Consider the following 26,644-nt stretch of genomic DNA (forward strand, 5'->3'; position numbering starts at 1 on the left):
AGCTAGAAAAGAATGAAAAGAAAACAAAATCAAGTAAAGAAAACCAATATCCTTCATGAACATTGATGCAACTATCCTTAATAAAATATTAACAAACCAACTTTGGCAAGATACAGAAAGGGATAGAAAACATAAATAAGTGATTTTCATCCAGGAATGTATGACTGGCTTATTACATGAAAATCAAGTAGAGCAACGCACTATATTGGTGGAGTCAGTAGATGCAGAAAAAGCATTTGACAAAATTTAGTACACACTTTTAATTAGAAATTTCAGTAAACTAGAAATAAAGTGTAATTTCCCCCAACTGAAAAGGGTATCTATGAAAACATCATCCTTAATAGTGAAATATTTCATGGTTTCCTCTTAAGATCTTGAACACAGCGAAGAGTCCATTCTTTTCAAAATTATAACCAAGGGTCCTAGATAGGACAATAAGGTGATGACAGGTAGGTAGGTAGGTAGGTAGAATAGATAGACAGATAGATAGATCCATTCATATAGATTTGAAAGGAAGAAATAAAACAGATTTTCTTAGCATACTATATCATAATTTATGTAGAAAACCAAAAAATTCAGAAACTACTAAAGCTAATAGAGTATTTCCCATCACAAGATATAAGAGATACAAAAATAAACCATATTTCTGCATGTTAATAATGACAATTCAAAAATAAAATTAAGGGAATAATGACATTAACAAAAGCACCAGAAAGAATAAAATATTTAGGAATATATTTAATAGTAGAAGTGTAAGATTTGCACAATGAACTATTGTTCTGCGAGATATTAAATAAGTAAATGGAGAGATATTACATATTCATTGATGGAAAGACTGAATATTTTAAGTTGGCATTCCCCCCCATTGATAAATATTTGACTAATTTATTCAATTCAATTCCTATCAGAATCACAGAATCACAGCAAATCATTAGAAATTGATAAGATGATCCTAAATAATATTTGGAAATGAAAAATACCTAGAATAGCTAAAACTATTTGGTCAAGGAAGAGCAAAGTTGGAGGACTTACATAAGCTAACTTCGAAACTTACTCTAAAGCTATAGTAATCAAGACAGGTGTTTTTGAGACATTATTAATAGTAACAATATTCATAATAGTCACACTGGAAACAATCCAAATGCCCACTAACTGGTGTGATGGAATATTCCATTGGTTTTTCCATTTGAAATGGGTTTGGATCATTCTAAAACAGGATATCCATACAATGGGCTACTATTCAGCAATTTAAAGGAACAAATTACTGATGCATGTGGTAATACCATGAACCTCAAAACCATTATGCTCAGTGAAAAAAGCCTTTTAAAAAACACCACATATTTTATAATTCTATTTATATGAAACATCCAGAATAGACATTCTTATAGGGTCAGAAACCACATAAGTAGTTGCCTAAAGCTGGAGGTGGAACTGGGGATTGACTGCAGAAAGTCCCAAGGGAGTTTTTTATGTTGAAAATATTCTAAATCTGGATTACAGTCTTGGTTGTACAGCTCTATAAATTTACTGAAAATTATTGACTTGTACACTTAAAATGAGTGAGTTTGGTTGTGAATTTTTTTATAAAACTTTATCTAAAAATAAAAGGAGGGGCACCTGAGTAGCTCAGTTGGTTAAGTGCCTGACTCTTGATATCCGCTCAGGTCATGATCTCATGGTTCATGAGTTCAAGCTTTATGTCAAGGCTCTGCTTAGACAGTGAGAAGTCTGCTTGGGATTCTCTCTCTCTCCCTCTCTCTCTGCCCCTCTCCTGCTTTCTCTCTCTCTCTCTCTCTCAAAATAAACATTAAAAAATAAAATAAAATAATAAAATAAAATAAAATAAAATAAAAACAAAAGGAAAGAAAATGTTGAGCTAGTCTAATCAAGTTTACTTTCTGTGTAACCTTAACTAGAAAACTCAAACAAATGAAAAAGTGATTAGCTGTGAAAACTGAAGCAGAAAGGTTTCAACAGAGTGAGTCTGAGACAACCATGACGAATCCTGTGCATACCTATGGCATAAGCAAACAGATGGTATGAATAATAAAAATTGATAGGGAAGAATGGAGAGAAGGGATGTGGGAGATGAACAGACCCCATGAGCAAGATTAAGTTGTTCGTGAGAGACAGAGAGAGCGGCAAGACCTAGAGCTCCCTTGAGCTTAGACAACTTTCTAGCTCCAACCACATATATCGTCACTATAAGCACTTCCCAAATCCTGGCCTCCATGGTGTGAAGTAATTTGTATTTTTATTCAAAATATCCTGACTGGAAAAGCTAGTAATCTGCCATAACAGCCTTATCACATACCATCCATTATAAACAATAAAGGCATTCTTGGCATATCCATAGTCCTTAATAAGAAACAGCTATAGATGACTCTCCAAGTCTCTTCTTGGGAGATCTCTATGGTAGAAGGAGATGGCAAGTGGGATGTGCAAGGCCCAGTACATCAGGAACAGGGGCGCCTGGGTGGCTCAGTTGGTTAAGCATCCGACTTCGGCTCAGGTCATGATCTCACCGTTCGTGGGTTCAAGCCCCGCGTTGGGCTCTGTGCTGACAGCTCAGAGCCTGGAGCCTACTTCGGATTTTGTGTCTCCCTCTCTCTTTCTCTCTCTGCCCCTCCCCTGCTCACACTCTGTCTCTCTCAAAAATAAACATAAAAAAAAAATAGAAACACATCGGGAACATCCATTTTCCCATTATATTGAATTCTCTTTAGCATAGCATAAAGGAGGTTATATAGAAGGAGCCTAATTTCATACCATAACTGTGAACTAATGGTTTTATTTAATGAGACAATTTCCACATAGAGGAATTTGAAGAGAGGGGCCATTGCTCCTTCATATGTAGAACATTTCCTTGTGGTAGTGTTTTGGCTTCTGTTAAGTAGAATCTATTTTGCAGGCAATATATGTCTGTAAGGTACCTTTAGCAGACCAAAACCCCATCCATTTCATCATATGATTGTCCTGAATATAAACAAGAATAAAAGTAAATATGCATCTGCAAAATGTATAGCAGTTGAAGACTAAGCTCAAATAATCTGTATTCTGCACTAATACTCATTCAGTCGCTGATTAGGAAAATGTCATTCAGGGACCATGGTTTATTAAAATTAGCACTTATACAGAAGTGTGTGGTCAGCCCCATGAGTCCATTAAGACTCCTAATTTTACTTTGATTTATGCAGTAAAATGCCCTATGCATCTCTGTTCTGGGGACTATTGTATTTATTTAGCTTCTAAACACAGTTTGAAGTGGCTTTCTTCCAAGTAGTTTAAAAAAAATACACCCACAAAGCTATTTCTTGAAAAATAAGGCACCCTGGAAAGCAAGATAATTAAATAAAGGTATTTACTGCTACTCTTTGCATTTGCCATTTGATTAACCAGTTCCATACTAAATCCTTTAGATATTTTTTTTACAAAACTCATTTTTGGGGTAGTCATTTCTCCTCAGGCCTCTCTTGTTTCTCAAGGTGCTTCCTGCTTAGTATGGAATCCATTTGCTGTAATGAGTTTGCACGCATTTCCATTTGCGCCTGATGAAACCAGGAGCTAGCCCAGATTCCCAGTTAGCAGAGCAATGTTCCCTTTCCATCTCTAACCATCACGCACATAAATATTCAAAATTAGCAAACCCAAGAGCCAGAGACAGGAGGAGAACCAAACAATCTACTGGTAAGAGAAGGTTGAACAGCTGAAGCTTTATCTTCCTCTTAAACATAGGGTAATGGATCCTTGGATAGTAACTATCAGGTAAAAGCACTGTGGGTACCTCATCTGAAGTGTAGATTTGATTTCAAGTAAAGAAGAGTTAGTGAAATTTATTGCTTTACTCCCTAGAAAGGATGTAGATCAAAAAGAAGCAAGTCCTCAAACCATTTATCTCTAATCATTTCCCATTCTCTTAAAGTTCTGTGTATTTCTCCTATGTCACTCTTTTATTCAACCTGGAGAAGACATGTTCCTGGAATTCCAGAATTTTTAAGATAGAAAGTATCACTAATTTAGTGTTTAGGGATGGCCGCCAGAAGGCCTTTGCATTCCTTGGCTTGTAGATGCACCCCTTTAATCTCTGCCTCTGTCTTCACATGGTCTTCTTCTCTGTGTATTCACATGCCTTCTCCTCCCTCTGTGTCTCCTCTTTCTGTCTGTGCATTTTCTTCTTTTTTATTTTCTGAGTGTTTAATGTTTTTATTATTTATTTTTGGGAGAGAGAGCAAGACAGAGTGTAAGCAGGAAAAGGAACAGAGAGAGAAGGAAACACAGAATCTGAAGCAGGGTCCAGGCTCTGAGCGCTCAGCACAGAGCCTGACGTGGACTCGAACTCATGAACTGCGAGATTGTGACCTGAGCCAAAGTCGGACCCTTAGTCGACTGAGCCACCCGGACACTGTGCATTCTCTTATACAGATGCCTGAAGTTATGAAGTTCCTTAACTTAATTACAACTGCAAAGACCTGTTCCAATAAGGTCCTATTCCCAGGTACTGGGTGCACATTCAGTTGGTTTCTGAGGAGAGAAGAGTAAAGGAAGAGGAAGATGGAGAGGAGACAGCAAAATAGGTGCTTTTCTTGCTGGTCATTTAATCACGTAGGTATCTGTAACCAGATTTAAAAGCAAGCACGGTACACACTGCAAGAGATTGGCAAGGAAGGGAAAACTATTACTCTTTCTCTTGCTGGTGAATTCTCACTTGGCTGAGGAAAGAATGTGGATAAGATTATACGTAAAAGGCAGATCGAGATGGACAATATGCCAATACTTAACTCAACGAAGGCAAGGACTTGGTCCAAATACCTACAAGGGTTTTGCCAAGCCAGATTTCCTGCTACCACAGCATATACAATATTACAGACTTAAAATCTGGCTTCTGTCAAGTAGAAATGAATAACATTTATAAGTCATCAGTAGGTTATTAAGGAAGAGTAATAACATTTACAAATAGTAACTAGTTTATCAAATATGTATCTCTCTTCTATAATTTATTCCAGCTTAGTATGGAGTTTATGTCTGCACCAAAACCAGAGATAATTGTACAATAACCAAATAGACATTTTAGATATACTGGTAGCTAAACATGAGAACGACCTACGCTCAAGCCCTGCTTTTTCAGGCACCACACCCGTCTTAAAATAAAAATTAAGCTCTTTAATCATGCCAAGAGGAAGTTAGCTTATTGGTTATGAAGCATGATTCTGAAGTGCGGTTGCTCAGGCTCAAATAATAACACAATCATTTATTTGTACTATGGCCTTTGATAAGCCACTTAACTTCTCTGTGCCTCAGTTTCCTCATCTGTAAAAGAGCTAGAAGATCATAACCTTGTAGGATTCTTGTGAAGATTAAAAGAGATAAAATACACAAAGCTTAAAACAATTCCTGGCAAGTAAACATAATAAATGTTAGCTATTATTTTATTAATAATAATCCTTATAAAGGCCAGGCAAAGTTGGTATTTATCACACCAGTTTCAAATAAGGAAATAGGTTCAGAAAGACTAAATGACTTGGCCATGGTTAAATTAAAAGAATTAAATTCAAACACTGTTTTTCTTGCCTCAAAACTCATAAACTCTTCACTATACCCTATTTGTTCTCATCATGACTATTTTATATGAAGTATATAAAGGTAGTAGAAAACAAGTCAGTTTATTTATTTATTTTGAAAGAGAGACCACATGCTAGTGGGGGAGGGGCATGGAGAGAGGGAGAGAGAGAATCCCAAGCAGGCTCTGTGCTGTCTGTGCAGAGCCTGACACGGGGCTCAATCTCATGAACTGTGAGATCATGACCTGAGCTGAAATCAAGAGTTGGACGCTTCACCGACTGAGCCACCCAGGCACCCCACAATTTGCTTTTAATTGTGTGAATCATATGCTTGACAAGTAAGTGTTCACCAATTACAACACAAATCGGCTGATTGGCTGGCCCAGAATATAAGCCTGTGATTCTAAGAAAGGTGGTTCACCCATCAGGCCAGATTTATTCTTGACCGGCTTTTTCATCCTGAGCTCCTCATTTGCATGTTCCTATTTCTTCTTCCTCTCTTCTTTCCTCCAATTGCTTATCCCGATTCTACACATCCATCAAGGGCCTCTACAAGATTTTAGCTCAGTATTTCCCACAATTTAATGAGTGTTAAGAGATATGTAAACCATTTGCACTATTATTTATTAGCTTCCTTTAAACTGATGCACTTTTTGTTCTTAAATTTGCTTGAAAAGAAAACCATTGTAAATGAAAAATGTGTTTCATTAGGCATCAACAGTACCTATAAAATCACTATAAAAACAATTTAAAGGGGCACCTGGGTGGTTCACTGGGTTAAGCATCTGACTTTGGCTCAGGTAATGATCTCACGGTTCATGAGTTCATGTCCCACGTCAGGCTCTGTGCCGACAGCTCAGAGCCTGGAGCCTGCTTCAGATTCTGTGTCCCTCTCCTGCTCTGCCCCTCCCCTCTGGCACTCTGTCTCTCTCTCTCTTAAAAATAAATAAATATTAAAACAAATTAAAAAACAAAACAAAATATAATTAAGTTGTAGCTAGGTTTTGTTGCTTGCCAAAGGCTCTTTGTTTAAGGCTTGGTCATTCTTGTTTAAAAAAATAAATCAAGATAAGCACATGTTAGGTATTCATCACACATTTGCATTAAATTGTAATTTTGAAAGTTCCTCATTGAAAAAAACCAAATAAACTGAAAGAAAGCTGAAAAGATAATAACATTCTCATTGAATGTATCAATCTTATTTAATGTCACTTTCCAGTACTGCCTTATGGAATCTCATAAACACTATGCATCTCATCCTTTGGAAACTATTAATTTATCAGACCACCCAGGCTCATTATTTCCTTAGGGAACTGCACCATATACCTATGCCACTTATCTGGGAACTTAATCATAACATCTCTTACATGATATTTAATTAGTTTGTATTGTTTCACATGGGCAGATACAAGAGGAATTCTTAGGACAACAAAGTCTGAGTCATATACAAGTCATGGTTTAGCCAAACCAGAAATACAAGTTAACACTTGACCAACATGGGGGTTGGGAGGGCTGACCTTCTGGGCAGTAGAAAACCCACGTATAACTTTGACTCCCCAAAAACTTAATTACTAATAGCCTACCGTTGACCTTACAAATAACATAAGTAGTCAATTAACACATGTATGTAATATGTATCATATACTGTATTCTTATAATAAAGTAACCTAAAGAAGAGAAGATGTTATTAAGAAAGTCATAAGGAAGGGCTCCTGGATGGCTCAGTCCATCAAGCATCTAACTTTGGCTCAGGTCATGATTTCGCAGTTCGTGAGTTCGAACCCCGCGTTGGGCTGTGCTGACAGCTCAGAGCCTGGAGTCTGCTTTGGAGTCTGTGTCTCCCTCTTGCTCTCTGCCCCTCCCCCGTTCTAGTTCTGTCTCTCTCTCTCTCTCTCTCTCTCTCTCAAAAATAAATAAATTTTTAAAAATCATTAGGAAAAGAAAATACATTTATAGTCCTACACTGCACCAAAAAAAAAAAAAAAATCCGTGTATAAGTAGACCCACACATTTCAAACCTGTGTTGATCTGGGGTCAACTCTAATGTCACATATAATGACTCAGCCAACACTGTGCATAAGAAAATGATAAGGAAAACATGAATTGGGCATAGTAAATTATTTTTAAGCATATCAGTAAAGAATTATATATGGAATATATATGGGAATGTACCTTTTCTCCTTTCCTGTTAGTGACATTTTCTATGCATAACTATATACAGTTATATATGCATATATAGTTAGGAGCACAATATTCTTTATAAGACGATATTTAGCAAAGTTGTTTGTTGTTTTGCTGTTTAAGCTTTCTGTTTTAAAAGCTAACTGAATATAGTTTTCGATTAATGTGGATTTAAGTTTGAAAATTTAGAAGTTCTCTTGCATTTCATAATACTTCCATTTCATAGAATAAAACTCAACAAACAGATTTAAAGTTGCCAACCACTTTGACTAAGATTTTGGTCTTTAGTAAATAGTTAAATTTGAGAGTAGCTTAATAGCATGCACTACACTCATTTGCTATCTGACTTTACTCACTTCACTATAGATCAGAGTCTAGATTTTTCTAAAAACATGTATTATGAAACTTACAAGTAAAACTCAGGAACAATTGTAAATGACTTCACATTTCATGAATTCCCACTTTATCCGTGTTCTATAACATTCATCTTTAATAAACTTTTATGGCCACAGAACTGAATCCAAATTTGAAGTGCCGTATGAAAACACTTCATTACTTTCAAAATAATCTCTCTTTGATTTCATACAAAAAAGGTATCTATTTTAGTTTTGATTAAATATTTAAGATCTGCAGAATTTGTTCCTCAAAAAAACAGCATATGCATTCATATATAAAAGTCTGAAAAAAAAAAAAAAGAAAGTCTGGACCTCTTCATACACTCAATATAAGGGTTTTGCACTGACATGCGTTATTATTTTGATTCAGCTAAGCCTTAAGACATAGTTCATTTTTTTATAAATGACACGTCCTTCTAAAATTATTATGCATTTCTGAAGGCTAATAAAAAAACTAAATACAGAACAATCAGGTTTTGTCTGATACAAGTTTAATTTTTTTTCATTCTTAATGAAGTCTATCAGCAAGAAAGGTTATGACCTGATATTCATAGCAATAGGAACAAAGGGTTTTAATTGTCTTTGCATCCTAATCCTCTAGCAGCTGATAAATATTTTAACTGCATCTTCCAAATACAGCATTATGCCATGTTCAAAAGTATTTTAACTAGTTATCAAAAGCAAAAATTAATTACATAAATTTTCCATTCAGGGTGGGTTAGTGGATAGAAAAACTGTCTACTTTAGTAGAAGAGGATAGACATTAGAATGAACACACGTAATTTATAATCGTTGTCCCCACGTTGAGAAAGGGGTTTCACTTTTCTCAGCTAATATTTGTAGATCTGCAGAATGGTAATTGTCTGTCCCTTGCAGACATCAGCAAATAATATGTGGAACTAATCATAAGAGTATGCTTAATGGTAGCTATAGTTATCCAACTAGCAATTTTATTTTATTTTATTTTTCTATATATGAAGTTTATTGTCAAATTGGTTTGCATACAACACCCAGTGCTCATCCCAAAAGGTGCCCTCCTCAATACCCATCACCCACCCTCCCCTCCCTCCCACCCCCCATCAACCCTCAGTTTGTTCTCAGTTTTTAACAGTCTCTTATGCTTTGGCTCTCTCCCACTCTAACCTCTTTTTTTTTTCCTTCCTCTCCCCCATGGGTTTCTGTTAAGTTTCTCAGGATCCACCTAAGAGTGAAACCATATGGTATCTGTCTTTCTCTGTATGGCTTATTTCACTTAGCATCACACTCTCCAGTTCCATCCACGTTGCTACAAAAGGCCATATTTCATTTTTTCTCATTGCCACGTAGTATTCCATTGTGTATAAAAAACACAATTTCTTTATCCATTCATCAGTTGATGGACATGTACGCTCTTTCCATAATTTGGCTATTGTTGAGAGTGCTGTCCAACTGGCAATTTTAAATAACACATTCTTTTCCCTGAAAAATTGAATTCAGGTAAGTAGAATTTGTCTTATTTATTACTATTGTTATTTCCTATTCTCACTCACTCATTCCACATTTTTACTAGAGACCTGGTGGTAGGTACTGAAATTGCGGCTCTGAATAAAACATGCCATCTCTGTCCTCCTGGAGTCATATTCAACTGACAGCAAGTACATTTTAAAAATGTCAATGTGGTAATAAAAGCACTGTTGAGCAAACGAAGCCGAGTGGCGGAGTTTGAAGAGAAATAAGGAGTCCGCTTTAGGTGAGGTGGTTGGAGAAGACTTCTCTAAGTGGTGACATCTGAGCAGAGTCACGATAGATAGAAGGAAGCCAGAGCGTAGCCTGAGAGAACACCAAGGCACAGGGAAGAGTGAGCAGAGGAGCCCAAGGTAGGAAGAGCTCCATGATGTTATCTACCAATCAGGGTGAAACAGGGGGTCATGTCTTGTAAAGACTTACCATCCATAGTGAAAGGAATAGGGAGCCATTAGAGTAGTGAAGCTTAAATTTAAATAGATTTTTCTAGGTGGCTATTGCAGGTACTAGGGAGAGAGATCGGTGCTAGATGAACAGTAGCCAATTAAGTAATGAATATATTTGGAATATGTTTTGAAGCCAAAGCCCATAGGGGTGAGAAAAAGAGGAGAATCACGGAAGGCTACTACTTTTTGGCTTGTGCAGCTGGGGGACAATGTTACCATGCACTGAACCAAGAAGGTGGGGGAAGAGGAAGATATAAGGATACCAGTCAAGAGTTCTATTTTAAGCATGTTAAATTCGAGATGCTGATAGGCAGTCAAGTGAACACACAAAGGGGTCAAATGGATATTTTAAACTATCGCTATTGGGCTTCTGGTTATTTTAAAATCATTTTCTCTGTTTTTCTCTATTTTTCACATGACAGATTTTGTTCATGGTACATACACTCAAAGTTGTTGAAGTGATCTTTGATTGTAATTTTTTCAAGTAATTTTATTGTAGAAAGCTCATCTGAACTATGTTTATGTTAAAGGAATTCCCTGAGTTTGAGAGGTATCTGTCCGAACCTTCCTGAGTCTCTCTCAGGTCAGGAAATGCATCATCTCTTAGTGGGAATATGACACATGGCCATGTCACTCATTAAGCCCCGCCCAAAGGATTTGTAGTTGTCTGCATTTTCTTGGCTTACTGAGGATATGGAGTTGTACCAGATGCTCTAAAACAGGATTCAGCAAACTGTGGCCCACAGACGGGGTCTAGCACCCCACCTGTTTTTGTAAGTAAAGTTTCATTGGAACACAGCCATACCTACTCTTTAGGTGTTATGCATGACTGCATTCACACCACAACGGCAAGTTGAATACTTGCTACAGAGAGTTATGACCCACAAAGCCTAAAATATTTACTATTTGGCCTTTTAAGAAAAAAAAATGGCTGACCTTCGCTCTAAAGTCTTTCTAACCAGGAACACCTTGTGATTTTATGATTCAAAGAAAAGTGCATCAGAAATGAAGGAGGATCTATATCCATTTACGACCCGTAACAATTGGGACAGTCAACATTTCCTTGTAGTGATTTTCTTTTCTTTTCTTTTCTTTTCTTTTCTTTAAAGCTGAGAATCAGAGTTCAATCAAAACAACAGAAACACCAGGTAAGTTCATTTTCTCCTCTCTGAGAACATTCATGAGGAAGATCCCCAAAATGAGATAAAAGGAGATCAGTCAGTGTGAGGGCAGAGGAAATAGTACAAGAGAAAACATGACATGACAACTAACATGTTTAGGAGAACTTGTATTAAAAAAATAAATAATAAATAAAATGCAGATCAGAGTATAGGATGTGCCTGAGTGCCCTGTGGCCAGAGTGAGTGGAATCAGTCCTGGTAAATGCATGAAGCCTGTGGAAGAGTCCTCTGCCCAGAATCCGCTCTTCCCCGTCTGTTTCTGTGGTTGGCATGCCCTCTCCCAGAAGCATAGTATGTCTCTGTCTTCTCTGTGCTTCCCAACACAGCCTGATCCTGGCAGTCGGGGAGTTGATGTTACAAACCACAGTGAAGCCTAAAATATTATCACTCCAAGAAGTGCTCCTGTTTTGTTATCCTAAGTTTTAAAATGAGTAAATCTAGGACGATGGCGCAACAGAAACTGAAAAAGATTGTTGGGCAGAGGTAGATGGTACCATTGAACCCTTCTGTTGTGTTGAAATCGTAATTATTTGGGAGACTTTATCTTCCTACATCCCACCTCGTACTTTTATAAATGATAAAGCTCTTAGGTTCTCAATCTTGCTCACCTATGGTACGTATAAAAATGAGAAATATGTGAAATACACTTAGAAGATCATGTCCCTTTTTTACGAAGCCAGAAAACTAAAGCTGTGAAAATTATGAGCGACTCCATTTTCAGAGCAAATGTACTAAATAATCATCATAGTCTACCTCCTGCATCATGTGTTTAAGGAACTCAAACCTGAAAGGATTATGCTGTTAACATTTGATTATTTATCTTCTACACAATATATCTCATGAATTCAGAAGTTATTTTTATATTAATTCTTTTTATTTTCCTGTGTCACTGTATTTTTTTTTAAATACTTACTTCCATTTGCATAGTCTAAAATGCACTAGAAAATGCACCGGGAAAAACAAAGCAAAACAAAAAATAAAAACAGTGCATCCATTGGCTGATGGTTTGCACTGTTCTGGAGAAGTCCTTCCCTTCTGCTTCATGGACTAGTTAACCAGGAGAAGTTACAGATGGAAGAGAATTGAGAAGCTGCCAAAATCATCAGTTCCCTTTAAGGAGGCACTGAAGAATCCTCTGAGAGATTAATTTACAAAATGCTAGCTTTAACTATAGTTGATTTTTAACTGGAATAGAAAGCCCATTTACACCATTTATAGTTTGAGCTACAGAAACTAGTTCTAAAACAGATAATAAACACATCATTGATTTGATCAGTGTACTAAAAAGAAATGAGACTGACTTTATAAACTATAAGAAAAGTCAGTCTTTAACTTCAAAGATATATGTTACAGGTAAAGACTAAGTCCAGACTCACTGAAAAAAAAAGTCTAATGACAAGGTATTAATTATATATCTGTTGGCAACTATAATCATTTGTTCAATCATTTGTTATCAAAAGTGTTCAAATATCAAATTTTGAAACAGTTTGATCAAAAATATGGTCAAGAATAGGCATCTTACTTGAAATACTTAGTATTTCTTTTTTAGGTAAAAGTTGAGGTAGAATTCTAGCCCCCAGAATTATTAGTACTGCCACCTTTTTATAAATATGAGCTAATATGCATCATATATGGTTCTCACATTTGGCATTTCCTTTCATATTATGCATCCATCTTTCATTTTCTTAGAAAAACTATGTTTTTACCTCTGATTTCAAAAAATATTATTAAGGGTATATAAATTGATGATTATTTCATATAAAGACTTTTTGAGAATTCAAAGCAAGTAAGGGCAACTATACATAGAGCATCAATTCTAAGAAATTGTATGTAGATATAATGGCTAACATAATAAAAAAGATAGTTATAGTTATAGGGAAATTACTGATCAAGTTTGGAAGACATGAACATTCATTCAATTTAATAGAGGAAAGGCAATACGAGGTTGATTGTTGTGCTTAATGATGATAAGCATGAAGAATTCATGCTCCATGTCTGAAGAATTCATGCTCCATGTCTAAAGTGGGAAGGTCAAACATCAACTACCCACTGTAATATATATGGTAAGACCACAAATTTCGCATAATACTCTACTAAATACACAGAACCATATATTCAACCAACCGCCACTAAGCTGGGCATTTAATAAATAGTCATTCTGTTCTATTACATGTAACACTAGCTAATAGTTGTGAGTGATACATGGAGCCTGCCATTAAGGGTTACCAACAAAAACTAATCAGCATGGTAAATAACTGTAATAATTTTAGTAGCCATATAGGTCTACAATGATGTGTCATAGACAAACTTCAAACTTCTTAACCGTATGTTAAGATTGGGGAGGGAGAAATTTTTCCCCCTTTAGCTGTGGTTGTGTTATATATCAGATTTAGGAAAGCAGTTTAAGAAAGATGAGGAAAATGTTTGTGTAAGAAATGACCGCCTAGCTTCCAGATTATTCTGCGTACTCATTTTTCTAGCTCTGAGTTCAGAGCTAGCGAGGAAATGCAAAGAAAAAGTGATGCAGGGGTATCTATTCCATAGATACGTAGGAATTATGTAGCCATCACAACAATTTTAATCAATGATGGAATTCACTTTTCTTTAGCCTTATCACTTTTCCACAGACAAGCATAGCTAATAACGTGTCCTTGAAAATGAAACTCTTGATTTCTTTAATAAGAGACCTTAGATTTGAAGAAAAATGGACCAATATGCCTCAGTGTATGGGGAAATAAATAAGCCAGTTGCCTTCAACTTTCTGGAAAATACAACTATATTACTCAGGGTTCTCCAGAGAAACTATATATATCTATGTGTAAAGATTTATTATATGGAATTGGCTCATGCATTTTGAAAGCTGAGAAGTCCCAAGATCTGCAGTCAGCAAGCTGGAAACCTAGAGACCCAAGAGAGAGCAATGTGTACATTCAGTCCAAGGCCTGAGAACCAAGAGAGCCAATGGTTAAATTCCAGACTATAAGCCAGCGGTCTCAAGACCCAAAAAGAGCCAATATTTTAGTTTGAGTCCAAATGCAGGTTTGGTGCTGAACCAAGGTTCCAGCTCAAGACAGTGATGCAGGAAGAATTTGTTCTTTATTCCTTCTATTTTTTTTAATGTTTTTATTTATTTTTTGTGAGAGAGAGAGAGCATGCAAGCAGGGGAGGGGAAGAGAGAGGGGGGACAGAGGACTCAAAGCAGGCTCCAAGTTGACAGGCTGACCGCAGCAAGCCCAGTGTAGGGCTCAAACTCATGAACCACGAGATGATGACCTGAGCTAAAGTAGGACGCTCAACCGACTGAGCCACCCAGGCGCCCCACTCCTTATTTCTTACTGAGACTCAGCCAATTTATTCTATTCAGGCCTTCAACTGATTGGATGGAGAGCCATCGACATTGGAGAGCAGTCTGCTTTATTCAGTCTGCTAATCCACATGTTAATATCCTCAAAAATAATCACAAACACTTCCAGACTAGTGCTTGTCCAAATATCTGGGGACTCAGTGGCCAAGTCAACTTGACAAATAAAATTAATTGTTGCAGCAACATTCCCATAGTAGACAATACAACTTTGAAAGATCTCATTGTACCCATCTTCTTTACTTTCTTTTACTGTGTTTCACAACTTCAACTGTGTTGTAGATGTTAATTTTGATGGAAAATTAGAAGCCAGAACAGACATGACAAATCCCACCCAACGTGACCACTGGCCTTTGAAAAGGAGGATACTCCCTCCTGGCATATTCATTGCGCTCAACACCCTATGTAATGTTTGAGAATTGGTCGCTGATCTCTAGGAATTCATATAATGTAAGCATCGATCATTCTATACAGAAAATTAGTTATCTGAGTATTCCAACTCTGAATGACAGAATCTTGGCACTATTGTTCAGTTAGAATCCACTTGAGCTAGAAAAATACATATAGCAAACCTAAAGGTTTATTGTTGTTGTTTTTTTTAAACCTGGAAATTGTATAATGTTTAAAAGATTGGTTGAGAATAAAAGAACTCACTAATGGGGTATGTCAATATTTATGTGGTAGGGTCTGCCATAAACTTTCACTTAAGAAATTGTATATATCTGGGTATAGCTAGGTGGTTTCTCCTCTAGTTTGGAAATCTGCTGAGTCTCCAAGAAGGGCTTGTGACTCTCTAGTCTACACAGAAGGTCAATAGGAACTCAGTCTCAACTGATTAGCTACCCAGCGTTTGCTTTAAAAACCAATACATTTCAATGTTACTACTAATGGTGTGTGCCTTATAAAATCTACAATGTGCTTTAATATATTAGGAATAATTCTCTCTCCTTGTACGTATCTGCATAGTCTGGTTTGGCCCGTTGAAGGAAGGAGGTGTTTAGTTTGTTTTGATGAGAAGAAGGTTGTCTTGATTGGAGTCTAAATTTAAATAAACTATATTTTATGTAACAAAAATAGGAGACACGGACTTGTAACTCATTCCTGCTGAAATACTGTAGCAGGCAGCATAATCGTATTTAACAGCACAGACTCTAGAGCCTGCATTCAAATCCCGACTCTGCCACCTACTTGCTCTGTCATCTTGGGCAAATCACTTCATGTCTCTGGGCTTCAGTTTCCACTTTGTAAAATGAAAATATTTACAACACAATGATTGAATGAGTTAACATCTGTAAAACACTTGGAATAATTCCCACAACACATAGTGTCCCGAAAGGATTGGAAAATAAAAATCCTATTTAATATTTTAATGCCTATATTTTGAAAAGCTTCACATTCTCAGAAAGCATAGCACTGACATAGTTACATATTGTAAAGCTTCTCAGTGTTTTCAAGTCATATTATCCACCTTGTAAATTTAAGGTAAGATGATGTATCTGTGCTGGGGGAAGGGTAAGAACATTCTAAACTTTTCAGAATGCGGAGAAAAGATGTCACTGGCCTCATCGATAATGGTTCCATTAACAAGTAAGATGAACTAAACTCACTTAAAATCCGTTGGTTACATGGTATAATGAGAAGGGAGAAGGAAGTTGTGAGTCCTACTTGGTTTATTATGTCTTAGTTCTACTTACTGTCAGATGTGTTACCTTGTGTCTTAGAGCCACAGAATCTCTCATGTAGAAAGCAGGAGACTAAAAATGTTTCAGAATAAGGTGCCTCATTCATTCTTTGTATATTATATAACTTTCTGGAAATTAATAGCCATTCATATTCAAATCACAAAAAAATTCAGCCTCTTTCTTCAACATGTAATTCCAAAAACTTACCTGAGGTAAATAAATCTCCTTTCACAGTTATTACTGGGTTAAAAGATTCTGTTACCTCAGGTTAGTCACACCAATGGCCCAAAGCAAAGTGAAAGAGATTTGAGATAAAACTTTTTCTGCCTTGTTTTAAGAGTACACCAAGGTTGGGGCGTTTGGGTGGCTTAGTGTGTTGAGCATCATCAGACTTCAGCTCAGGTCATGATCTCATGGTTCGTGAGTTCCAACCCTGCATAGGGCTTGCTGCTGTCAGTGAAGAGCCCATTTTGGGTCCTCTGTCCCCTTCTCTCTCTATCCCACCCCTGCTCATGCTCTCTCTCTCAAAAGAAAAAAAAAAAAAAAAGAAAAGAAAAAAGAAACAAAGAAACATTAAAAAAAAAAAAAGAAAGAGTATGCCAAGGTTAGAAACGTAAAGTCTGATGAGAGCAGAAAACTTCCCCTTTGATATTTTGCCCATTCAGTAAACAGAGGGTGCCATTATAGGCAAAAATATGTTCTAGCTATGACAAAATCTGGATTGAAAGGAACTTTGACAAGAAACCAAAATCTTAAAGCTAGAAGAGATTTCAGGGATCATATCAGCAAATTCCCCTCCCAAAACACAGAATGGTACCAGCCATACTCTCAGCATTTATTGCCTGCACCACTTATATGCCACTTACTTATAGAATAAACCTTTTTTTTTCCTCTGATAATGAAAGCCTAGAGTAGACTGTGCTTCCTTTTCCTGAGTTGAAGGATGCTCAGGGTCAGTTCTTCTAGGAGCACCAGAAACTGTGTTATGTTTGTTATTAACTCTTAAAAGGAGCCTGTTTGTTTCATCCATTTGCATTGGTTCTGATTTCTTATTTCTATCGTATTCACCTCGTGGTATATATCATTGCTTAAGCTCCTCAGATCGTTTTTGTTAAGAGTTAGCTCATAAGTAAAACTCAGTAAGAAATAACAGAGTCTCTCTTATTTTGATCCCGGACATATTGTTCTGTCTTATTCTTTATTTCTTGTTTCACATCTATCAACTTTGGGCTGTGCTTCTCACCTCCTCTATTAGAATGTAAGCTCCTTAAAGGCAATAAATACCTCTTGTACTCCATAGTATTTCCTTCAATATCTCCTGTTAGACCCAGAGTAGCTGTCTACTTTTTTCTTATTGTAGAACAGATGAACATACTAATGACACAATTATTTTAAATATGTACCAGTCCAAATATTAAGATTCAAAAGGTATGCTCATTAATTCATTTTATCTTTAACAGTAGTCATTTCTACAAAAAAAAAATTGTTTATCCATAGAGCAAAGGCTTATGGACTGTACTTCCTGACACTGTTCTAACATTTGGGAGACACCAGTGAGCAAAATATTATCCTTGACCTCAAGGATCTTACTTAGAAGATGGTAAGTGTTACAAGAAAGAGAAAATGCACAGCAGTGTAGGAAGGAGGGATCGCGAGTGCCGGAGAGGTGAAGAAAGGTGGGGACCATTTCACAGTACTGAAAAATGTGGTCAAGGTGAGCTTTCCTGAAAAGACTTAAGTAAATACAAGGAAGTAAGAAAACCAATATGTAGAGGAAGAGGATCCTGGCAGATCTAGAACTTGAGGAGAGGCCCAGTGTGTTTGCGAACCTCTAGAGTTAGTGAGGTATGGGGGCAGGGGATTTGCCAGGCAGATTGCCTAGGATTTGGAGGATTATTGCAAGGGCTTTGGCTTTTTCCATAAGAGAAATGGGGAAACATTGGGGGTTCTGAGCAAAGTAGTGACATGGTCTGACTCATATTTTATAAATATAAATCTGAGAGCTAAGAAAAGACTGTCAGATGAAGCAAAAATACTTTGGTAGTTTTCCAGGAGAGAGATGGTGTTGGCTTGGACCAGCATAGTCACAGGGTAGGTGGCATGAAGTCTCCAAATTCTGCATATATTTTGGAGGTGAAACCAATAGATATATTCCTGGTGATCCTGCATGTGGGATAGGTTATAAAAGATGAGGCAAAAATAGCTGTGAGATCTTTGGCCTGAACCACTGGAAGGAATGATTGCCAGATGGGAAGGCTAAAGATAAAATTGAAGTTCAAGTTTGGACACGTGGAATTTAAGATGTTTATTATTTGCTGAATAAGAAGGTGGCTTTATGAATCTGGAGTTTAAGAATGAGGTCTGGAAATATAAATTAGGGGATCATTAGCATTGATATTGTATTTAAGCCTTGAAATTGAATGAGATCATCAAAGAAATTAGCATAGTTAGAGAGGAGAACTACGGACTAAGCCCTGGGACCCTCCAAGATCAAGTCAGATAAAGGAGGAACCAGCCAAAGAGACCAAGAAGATTAGCCCATAAGCTGTGCTCTACCGGAAGTCACATGAGGCAAAGGTGTTCAGGAGGAATGACTCATTGTGTCAAATGCTCAAAAGTTATTTTTTAAAATGAGAGATGAATCCACCAAATTGCAATTTAAACACGTGTCCCAGTTATTTATAAATAAGGGGAAACAATCATTCAATTCAATTAAGTTTAACTCCTTAGGTACTTCTTTAAGCGTAAAAAAGAAAGTGTTTGGAAAGAAGTAAAAAGGACTGTTTAGAAAATGTTTAGAAAGTTTAGAAAGCATTTAGAAACATACGCCTGCGTGGCTCAGTCGGTTAAGCGTGTGACTCTTGGTTTCGGCTTAGGTCATGATCTTACAGCTTAATGGTTTCAAGACATGCATCAGGCTCTGTGCTGGTGGTGTGGAACCTGCTTGGGATTCTCTCTCTCTGCCCCTCCCCCACTTGCACTGTCTCTGTCTCTCCCAAAATAAATAAACTTAAAAAGAAATTTTTAAAAAAAGCATCTGGAAAGTTTAGAAAGTGTTCAGAAAGAAGCAAAAAGAAGTGTTTAGAAAGAAGTGTAGGCAACATACAAGAAATAAAAAAAGAATATATAGCTGTATTTTCTTTCTCATATAGAATGTTTTATCCTCTGCTGCCACTCACACTTTTCTCCCGTTAATACCGATGTATCACATATACCCTCCTCTAGAAAGGCCATCAGGGACTCCTGCAGCCCCAGTCTCTCCTCAGAGGAGTTTGCGGCTCCCAGGAACAGGCCTGTTAGGCTCAGCCTAGGAGAGGCATGGCATCAGCAAGAACACAGCAATGAATTTCAGAAAGCAGGTGGGGAACCTTGGTCAATTACACTTCCTGTAGTTAGAGTTTTCTAAGGCTCATTCTCACTGCCACCACAGGTACGCTGAGATATCAATAAGGCCTTCTGTCTTTAAAACGCCCAATGGTTCATCAGGTAATTGCTTCACAGCAAGGGCCAAATATATGCCACTGTCTGATGCCAGTGGGGTAAATTTGGATGCACCTTGTTACAACAGACTTGGTTCTGAGGGTGTCTACCTCAAACAGCCTGTTCCAAGCATTGGCCTGAAGCTTGCAAACTATATTTAAATTATGACAGAACGTATCTGAAATTCAATAATCATTACAATCACCAAAAGTCAGGGTCAAACAGTAAATCTATGTCATCTAAGAGCACTATATACTTCAGTTATTCCGGTTCCTGGCTAGAGAAAAGAAGCATCTAGAAACATCGAGGTATCCATAAAGTCTATTGCATATATTTTTACACTAAGAATTTTTTGAGAAAGTTAGACAAGTTGACTTTGGGTGAAAGGTACAACTCTTTAGAGGCCTAATCACAATATAATAAAAAATATATTATTATAAAATAATATAATATAATAATATAGCATATATCATATTATATTATGATATTATAATAATATTATATATAATATAAATATATTAGTATCAAGTACTCTTCTAAGCAATTTAAATATAATTTTACTCATTTAACTTTTATAACACTATGATATAGAACTATTATAATCACCATTGGTACATGTGGAAACTCAAGCACAATGAGGTTAAATGACCTGGGGCACCTGTGTGGTCAGTAGAGCATCGAATTCTTGATTTCAGCTCAGATCATGATCCTTGGGGTCATGGAATCAAGCCCCCACCTCAGGCTCTGTGCTGAAAGCATGGAGCCTGCTTGAGATTCTCTCCCTCTCTCTCTCTCTCTCTCTCTCTGCCCCTCCCCAGCTTGCACTCTCACCCTCACTCTCAAAATAAATAAATTTAAAAAGGATGAGGGGGCACCTGGGTATCTCAGTTGGTTAAGCGTCAACTTCAGCCAGGGTCATGATTTCATGGTTCATGGGTTCGAGCCCCACATCTGGCTCTACCTGACAGTGTGGAGTCTGCTTCAGATCCTGTCTCCCTCTCTCTCTGATCTGACTCTCCCCTGACCATGCTCTCTCTCTCTTTCAAAAATAAATAAACATTAAAAAAAAAAGAGGTTAAGTGACTTGCCCAAAATTCTCCAGGAAACCAGTTCTATAGTCAGATTTGAACCCATGTACTCTGGCTTCAGAATCATGCTCTTAAATACTCCACTATACTTCTCTTGTACATCTTCTGCCAATGCTGCTTCAATAGTAATATAGGATAATAGAGTCTCAACAAAATCCACAGAGATTATCAGCTCTGAACACACCATGGATCCTTCTATCTTAGTCACAGAAAGAATTCCATTAGGCCCACAATTTATGAATTAAGCCAAGAATAACAATTTCATCAATATGAGCATTCTAATAGGCTATCTCAAACCTGTAAGTTAATTTCCATAAGTGGGTCATGACCAATATTGTAAATATTAAATAAAAGACAAGAGAAAACAAAACACCAGAAGGCACTGCACATTATTAGAGGTAAAGTGTGTGTGTGTGTGTGTGTGTGTGTGTGTGTGTGTGTAATTGCGTGTGTGTAGATGTACTGGTTTCAAAAATGATTTATTAACTGAACATTTCAGTTAAAAGAAAAACAAAAAATTTAAACTCTTTGTCCAAGGAGCCAATACATTCTTCTTTCAAGAAGGGTTAACTCTTCTTGAAGGGTTAACCTATGGATCATTAGCACTAAGAACTGGCACTGGACTATCAACATGTTTGAAGTAGGAAAGTTTGGAGTTTTATATAAACCACATAGGTTATATTTAGAATTATAGCCATTTAGCTTGTCTGTGAGAAGGAAGTAAGATAGGGGCACCTGGGTGTCTTTATTGGTTAATCATCCGACTCTTGATTTTGGCTCAGGTCATGATCTCCGGGTTCATGAGACTGAGCCCCACGTTGGGCTCTGTGCTGACAGTGCAAAGCCTGCTTGGGATTCTGTCTCTCTCTCCCTCTCCCTCTGCTCTCACTCTCTCTCTCAAAATAAACATTTTTTTTTTTAAAGAGAGAAGGTAGTAAGATAAGATTTGGAGTCTTGAAAATTAAGCCTTGGGAAATCCCAGGTGAATTAATGCCACTGGTAATTTAATTACCATCTTGTTCTCTACCAACACAATCAAAAGAGCAACATTCTCACTAAAACACTTGATGCTGGAAAAAACAACTAAAAGTACCAAGGTTTCAGCTAGCTCCCAGTCTTTCATGAAGTACTTCTATTTCTGCCTGTTTAGTGCACTAGTCTGACATTTTTCTTTGTTCTTATGGGCATATATCTAGCTTCCTCCCACAGATCCCTTGCATGGCAAGAACAGTACAGACTCGAAACATCATTCTTCCCCCACAGATGTCAAAAATGCATGAGCATGCAATGCGCGATGGACTGTGGGTGGCAAAGAAAGAAGGATCCAAGGCAGTCATAGGCGATATCAATTTCTTTGGTGCAATTATACATGGCACCCATACTCCTAAGGGGGCCATAATTGTAAGAGAAGCCTCTTGGTGCAGCCAAGCAGTCAGCTACATATCACTGCACACCCACTGTAGTTAGAGCTCCAGGTGGAGGATGGTGGGGGTTATGGCCTTCACACTGCCAGAACTTAAAATTTAGCAGCGAGGCAAGCCAAGCAGGTGTGATAAAAAGAAATCCTTTCAAACTACATTCTTTGAAAAATAATTCTTTTTCAAAATCATTCGAAACGCAAACTGTGCTTTATCCCAAATTCATGAGGATAGATGCTTTCAGTTTATGAAGCACTTAGGTATTTATATTTCCTTGCAACTTATTGAGATTGGTGGGTTTTGAATAATGCAACTTTATTTATAATTTTTGTTTCAGTCCTTCTGATTGAAGGTTGCAGATGTTGACTTAAGTAAACACATTAATGAGAATAATAATAAGTTAAAGTTAATATTTCCTTTGGAAGAAAAGAGCATGGACGGTGGCAGAAATGCAACCAAGCAGCAGTTATTCTAAAGAAGGCACATAAATGTAAACAACTACTGAGCTTTACAAGTGCAAATGAAGGAATTTTCCTTGATATTTTCCCCAGCCAATCCTTCTAATCAAAGCCTCAACTGCAATCTTTTCTTCAACCACCAAGAAACACGATAAAATCTGAAGTCCTATGCATTTATGTCTATTTTAAGTGCAGTGGGGGAAAAAAAAAACACCATCCGCCAAAGTTGTAATATCTGAAATGTGAGTACTGTTTTTGAATAGATTCACATCCCACAAGAATTTCATGAAGCAGGTGATAAAGGCAGCAGCTTAGGAAAAGAGACTTGCTCAAGCTTTCTTGGCCAGTTCTCGAAGACGTGATGCTGACGCCCAGGTTTTGTGATTCCAAATTTAATCGTCTTTACAGGAAGAATAGATGAACTTATGATTAAGTGTACGGTTGTATGTATCTTATTATTCAACAATAAACCATTTTCACGGGTCTTCAGAAATGCAAACTGTTTACAGCCACAAAGAAATTCAGTAAGAGGAACCAATACCCTCGTCTGACTGCATTTGTGATTTCCCTACAGTTAACACTCTATATCCAGAGACATCACCTTCTAATGCCAGTACATTACCCTCAATATCAATAACAATTCCAGGAAACATCTCCCAGTTTCAAGGTATGACTTCTGTGTAATATGAGTGGAAGCTTGGTTACTTGATCTCTTCTCACCAAGAAAACCCTACAGTCTTTTTAAAAAAGCTTTATTGAGGTATAATCGAAATACAAAACAAAACTGCAGGGACACAAGGAAACTTTGCAAGTGATAGATTTATCTATTACCTTGATTGTGATGATAGTTTCACAGGTATATACCTTTGTCCAAACTCATCAAGTTGTATACATTAACTCCCTACCAAACTTGATGTGCAAAACAGAGCCCTTTCAGAATGAGATAGTTTTGGTTTTTTGTTTTTTTGTTTTTTTGTTTTTTTGGTTTTTTGGTTTTTTGGTTTATTGTTGTTGTTGTTTTCCGCTTGAAGCATCATACTTATAGATCACAGAGGCTTGCTTAAATGGGAGGAGAGGGTGGGTGGGGAAGGACTGGGAAAATGGCATACATTAACCAAAGGTGATTTATTTTTTTTTCTTTCTTAAAATAATAGATACTGAGGATGCAAAAAATGCAAGCTCTTCTTCAGCCAGCCCCTCTTATTCCAGTGAGTAACGGACATATCTTCACTCACGGCGATAAATACGCAGAACGTTTGAATGTGACTGATAAAGGAGAGGATTCAATTATAGACAGCCTTTATCAACTTTACTGAACCTGCAATCCCATTATAATTCTATCTAACTGCTGCTCGCTTAAGAATTTCCTACTATTGAGTCTGTTTTTTTTTTAATTTTTTAATGTGTTTATTTTTGAAAGAGTGAGACAGCATGAGTTGGGGAAGGGCAGAGAGAGAGGGAGACGCAGAGTCTGAAGCAGGCTCCAGGCTCCGAGCTGTCAGCACAGAGCCTGAAGCAGGGCTCCAACCCACAAACCGTGAGATCATGACCTGAGCTGAAGTCGGATGCTCAACTGACTGAGCCACCGAGGTGCCCCTTGAGTCTGGTTTTAATGAGCACACCCTTGGGATTTTTTCCTTCCTTTGGTGCTCAGCAATTACCACCTAGGGTCAAGGTGAATTGATGAGACTAGTCTCAGATAAGCAAAAGTGCACAGGCAGAGGGGTCTAGAAAAATGAATTGTTTATCTTCAGAGAACTCTACCTTAATGTTAAAAATGGCCTTTAAAGAAATGCCCCATTTTAGCAAAAACATATATATGTCATATAACACATGTGTATTCTAGGACTGAATAGAAAAAATCCATTAATTTCTCTAGAAATTAAGGATAAAGTGAATGTATATGAAACTGGATTAGAAAAGATTGTCTAATTTTAGGTAAAGCTATCGTATTCAATAAGTCAGCATTACATTTACTGACGTGCTAATTCGTGGCATCTTCATTTTGGGAGGCACCAATGATCTCACTCAAGGTCTAATATGAAACAAGCATTTAACCATAAAATTGGAAGTGTAAGCCATCCTACAAAAGAATTGGATAAATATAAGGAGTACATATGCAAGCAGCTAAGAATAACTAATTAAATAAGAACTATAACCTCTACATCTCTGGTTGTATCCTCATGACAGCTGTCTTGGGAAATGACTGTCAGAACATAAGGCAGGTGCTAAAAACAAAGCAAAACAGCAAGACTCTCCTCTTAAAAACTCACCCTAACTTACTGTCACAACACCTCTCCCTTAAATGCATGACCACATCCACATACATCTCTCTTGGACCATGTGTTCACTTTTAGAAATCGATTCTGCTTTCCACTTATATCCACTTGTGCTATTTTATGCTGTTTCTAGTTTTAAGATATCATTATGGAAAGATATTTGTGATATTTTAGGATGCCAACATTATGACTAGAGCAGTTCCAGTATGGGAGATATAGATGATGATGATAGACAGATAGAGAGATAATAGATGATATATTAGTAACCTTATTATACAGTAGTAAAGAATATAATGTGTGAATGTGGGTCACACCATAGTCTAGAGGACATCTCCAGTCTTCCATTTGCTTCACTTCTCCAGTGTCTAACTAAGGTGAGGAACCAGCTCCCTTAGGTTTACAATTTTATTTCAAAAGGCTGCAAGACTGACATCAAGTGGATATGTCAGAAATGACAACTAGAGCAAAACCTTTGAATCAGATAAATCTTCTTTGCCTAAAATATAATATGTCTAGTAGAGTGATGTTCGAAGAAGGAAGGATGCATGCATGCTTTTGCTCAGTAAACTACTTACTGTTAAATTCAACAGCCACGCTAGTTGACAATGTCTTCAATACGTTTTAGGTATTATTCTGCCAGTGGTCATTGCTTTGATTGTGGTGACCCTTTCAGCATTTATTCTTGTGGGTTTGTATCGAATGTGCTGGAAGACCGACCCAGGTAGGTGACAGGGTTTTGTCTCGTTTTGTTTCCTGAAAGATGAATATATATTCAGTCTAAACTTGAATTTAAACTCTTGAGGGGAGAGGAGGATTGCTGAAAGAAAATGCCATGTTGCTTGATCACAGAAATAGAAGAGAAGGGACAGAGAAACCCATTGAACGCTGACGAATGTAAGGAGTGAGGATTTACTAGTGGCAGATATAATCAAATATGAACAGATTATTTTTAATGAAATAACCCCAGTTTTGTGAGTGGTCAGGGGATTATGGTAGTAAAGAAGGCATAAAATGACATCCCTTATCTGTAGTGAAGATTTTTGTCCACTTCCATGTGACAAAAAATAAAGGTAAGTATTGCTAAGGATTTAGTTGAGGGGCCCACAATCTCTAGAGGAGCGTTCTGTGACTTATTCATGCCTGGGGGAGACATCTTCCTTTCGATGAAGGTGTGTTCCATGACTGTGTGTTCTGCTAATGGACTCATCTCCTCAAGACCGAACACGATGGCAATTTTTCGCGAGACTTAAGTGTGACGATTCTTTATTATCCTCCTTCATCTCTCCAATAACATTTAAGGTCCTTCCACTTTTCTTTAAAATGGCACGGCTATTCTTAACTGTAGAGAACAAACTGAGGATTGCCGGAAGGGAGGTGAGTGGGTGAGTAGGAGGAGGAATGGCATAGATGGGTGACAGGCATTAAGGAGGGCGCTTGTTGTGATGAGCACTGGATGTTGTATGCAAGTGATGAATCACTAAACTCTACTCCTGAAGTGAAAATAAATAAATAAATAGCACTGCTCTCTTTTATGTCGTCACTCTTTGTTTTTCTTTTTTTTTTTCTTTTTGCTACTTCATCTTTTTTTTCCCTCCTCTTAAATACTTCTGGTTT

General features: G+C 37.2%; 1 protein-coding gene across 5 annotated transcripts in view; it reads left to right on the forward strand.

Moving 5' to 3' along the window:
- EMCN (endomucin) overlaps positions 1 to 26,644 on the forward strand; it is a 103,127-nt gene that overhangs the window by 56,535 nt on the left and 19,948 nt on the right. For 2 of the 5 annotated variants that reach the window (XM_047856780.1, XM_047856776.1), the window contains 4 exons: positions 11,193 to 11,231; positions 23,326 to 23,418; positions 23,906 to 23,959; positions 25,656 to 25,751. In XM_047856780.1, coding sequence (XP_047712736.1) covers positions 11,193 to 11,231; positions 23,326 to 23,418; positions 23,906 to 23,959; positions 25,656 to 25,751 — 282 coding nt within the window. The remainder of the gene's footprint in view (positions 1 to 11,192; positions 11,232 to 23,325; positions 23,419 to 23,905; positions 23,960 to 25,655; positions 25,752 to 26,644) is intronic. The other 3 variants (XM_047856778.1, XM_047856777.1, XM_047856781.1) reach the window with 3 other exon arrangements.

The sequence above is a fragment of the Prionailurus viverrinus genome, chromosome B1 (assembly GCF_022837055.1).
Source record: "Prionailurus viverrinus isolate Anna chromosome B1, UM_Priviv_1.0, whole genome shotgun sequence".
NCBI classification, from domain to species: Eukaryota; Metazoa; Chordata; class Mammalia; order Carnivora; family Felidae; genus Prionailurus; species Prionailurus viverrinus.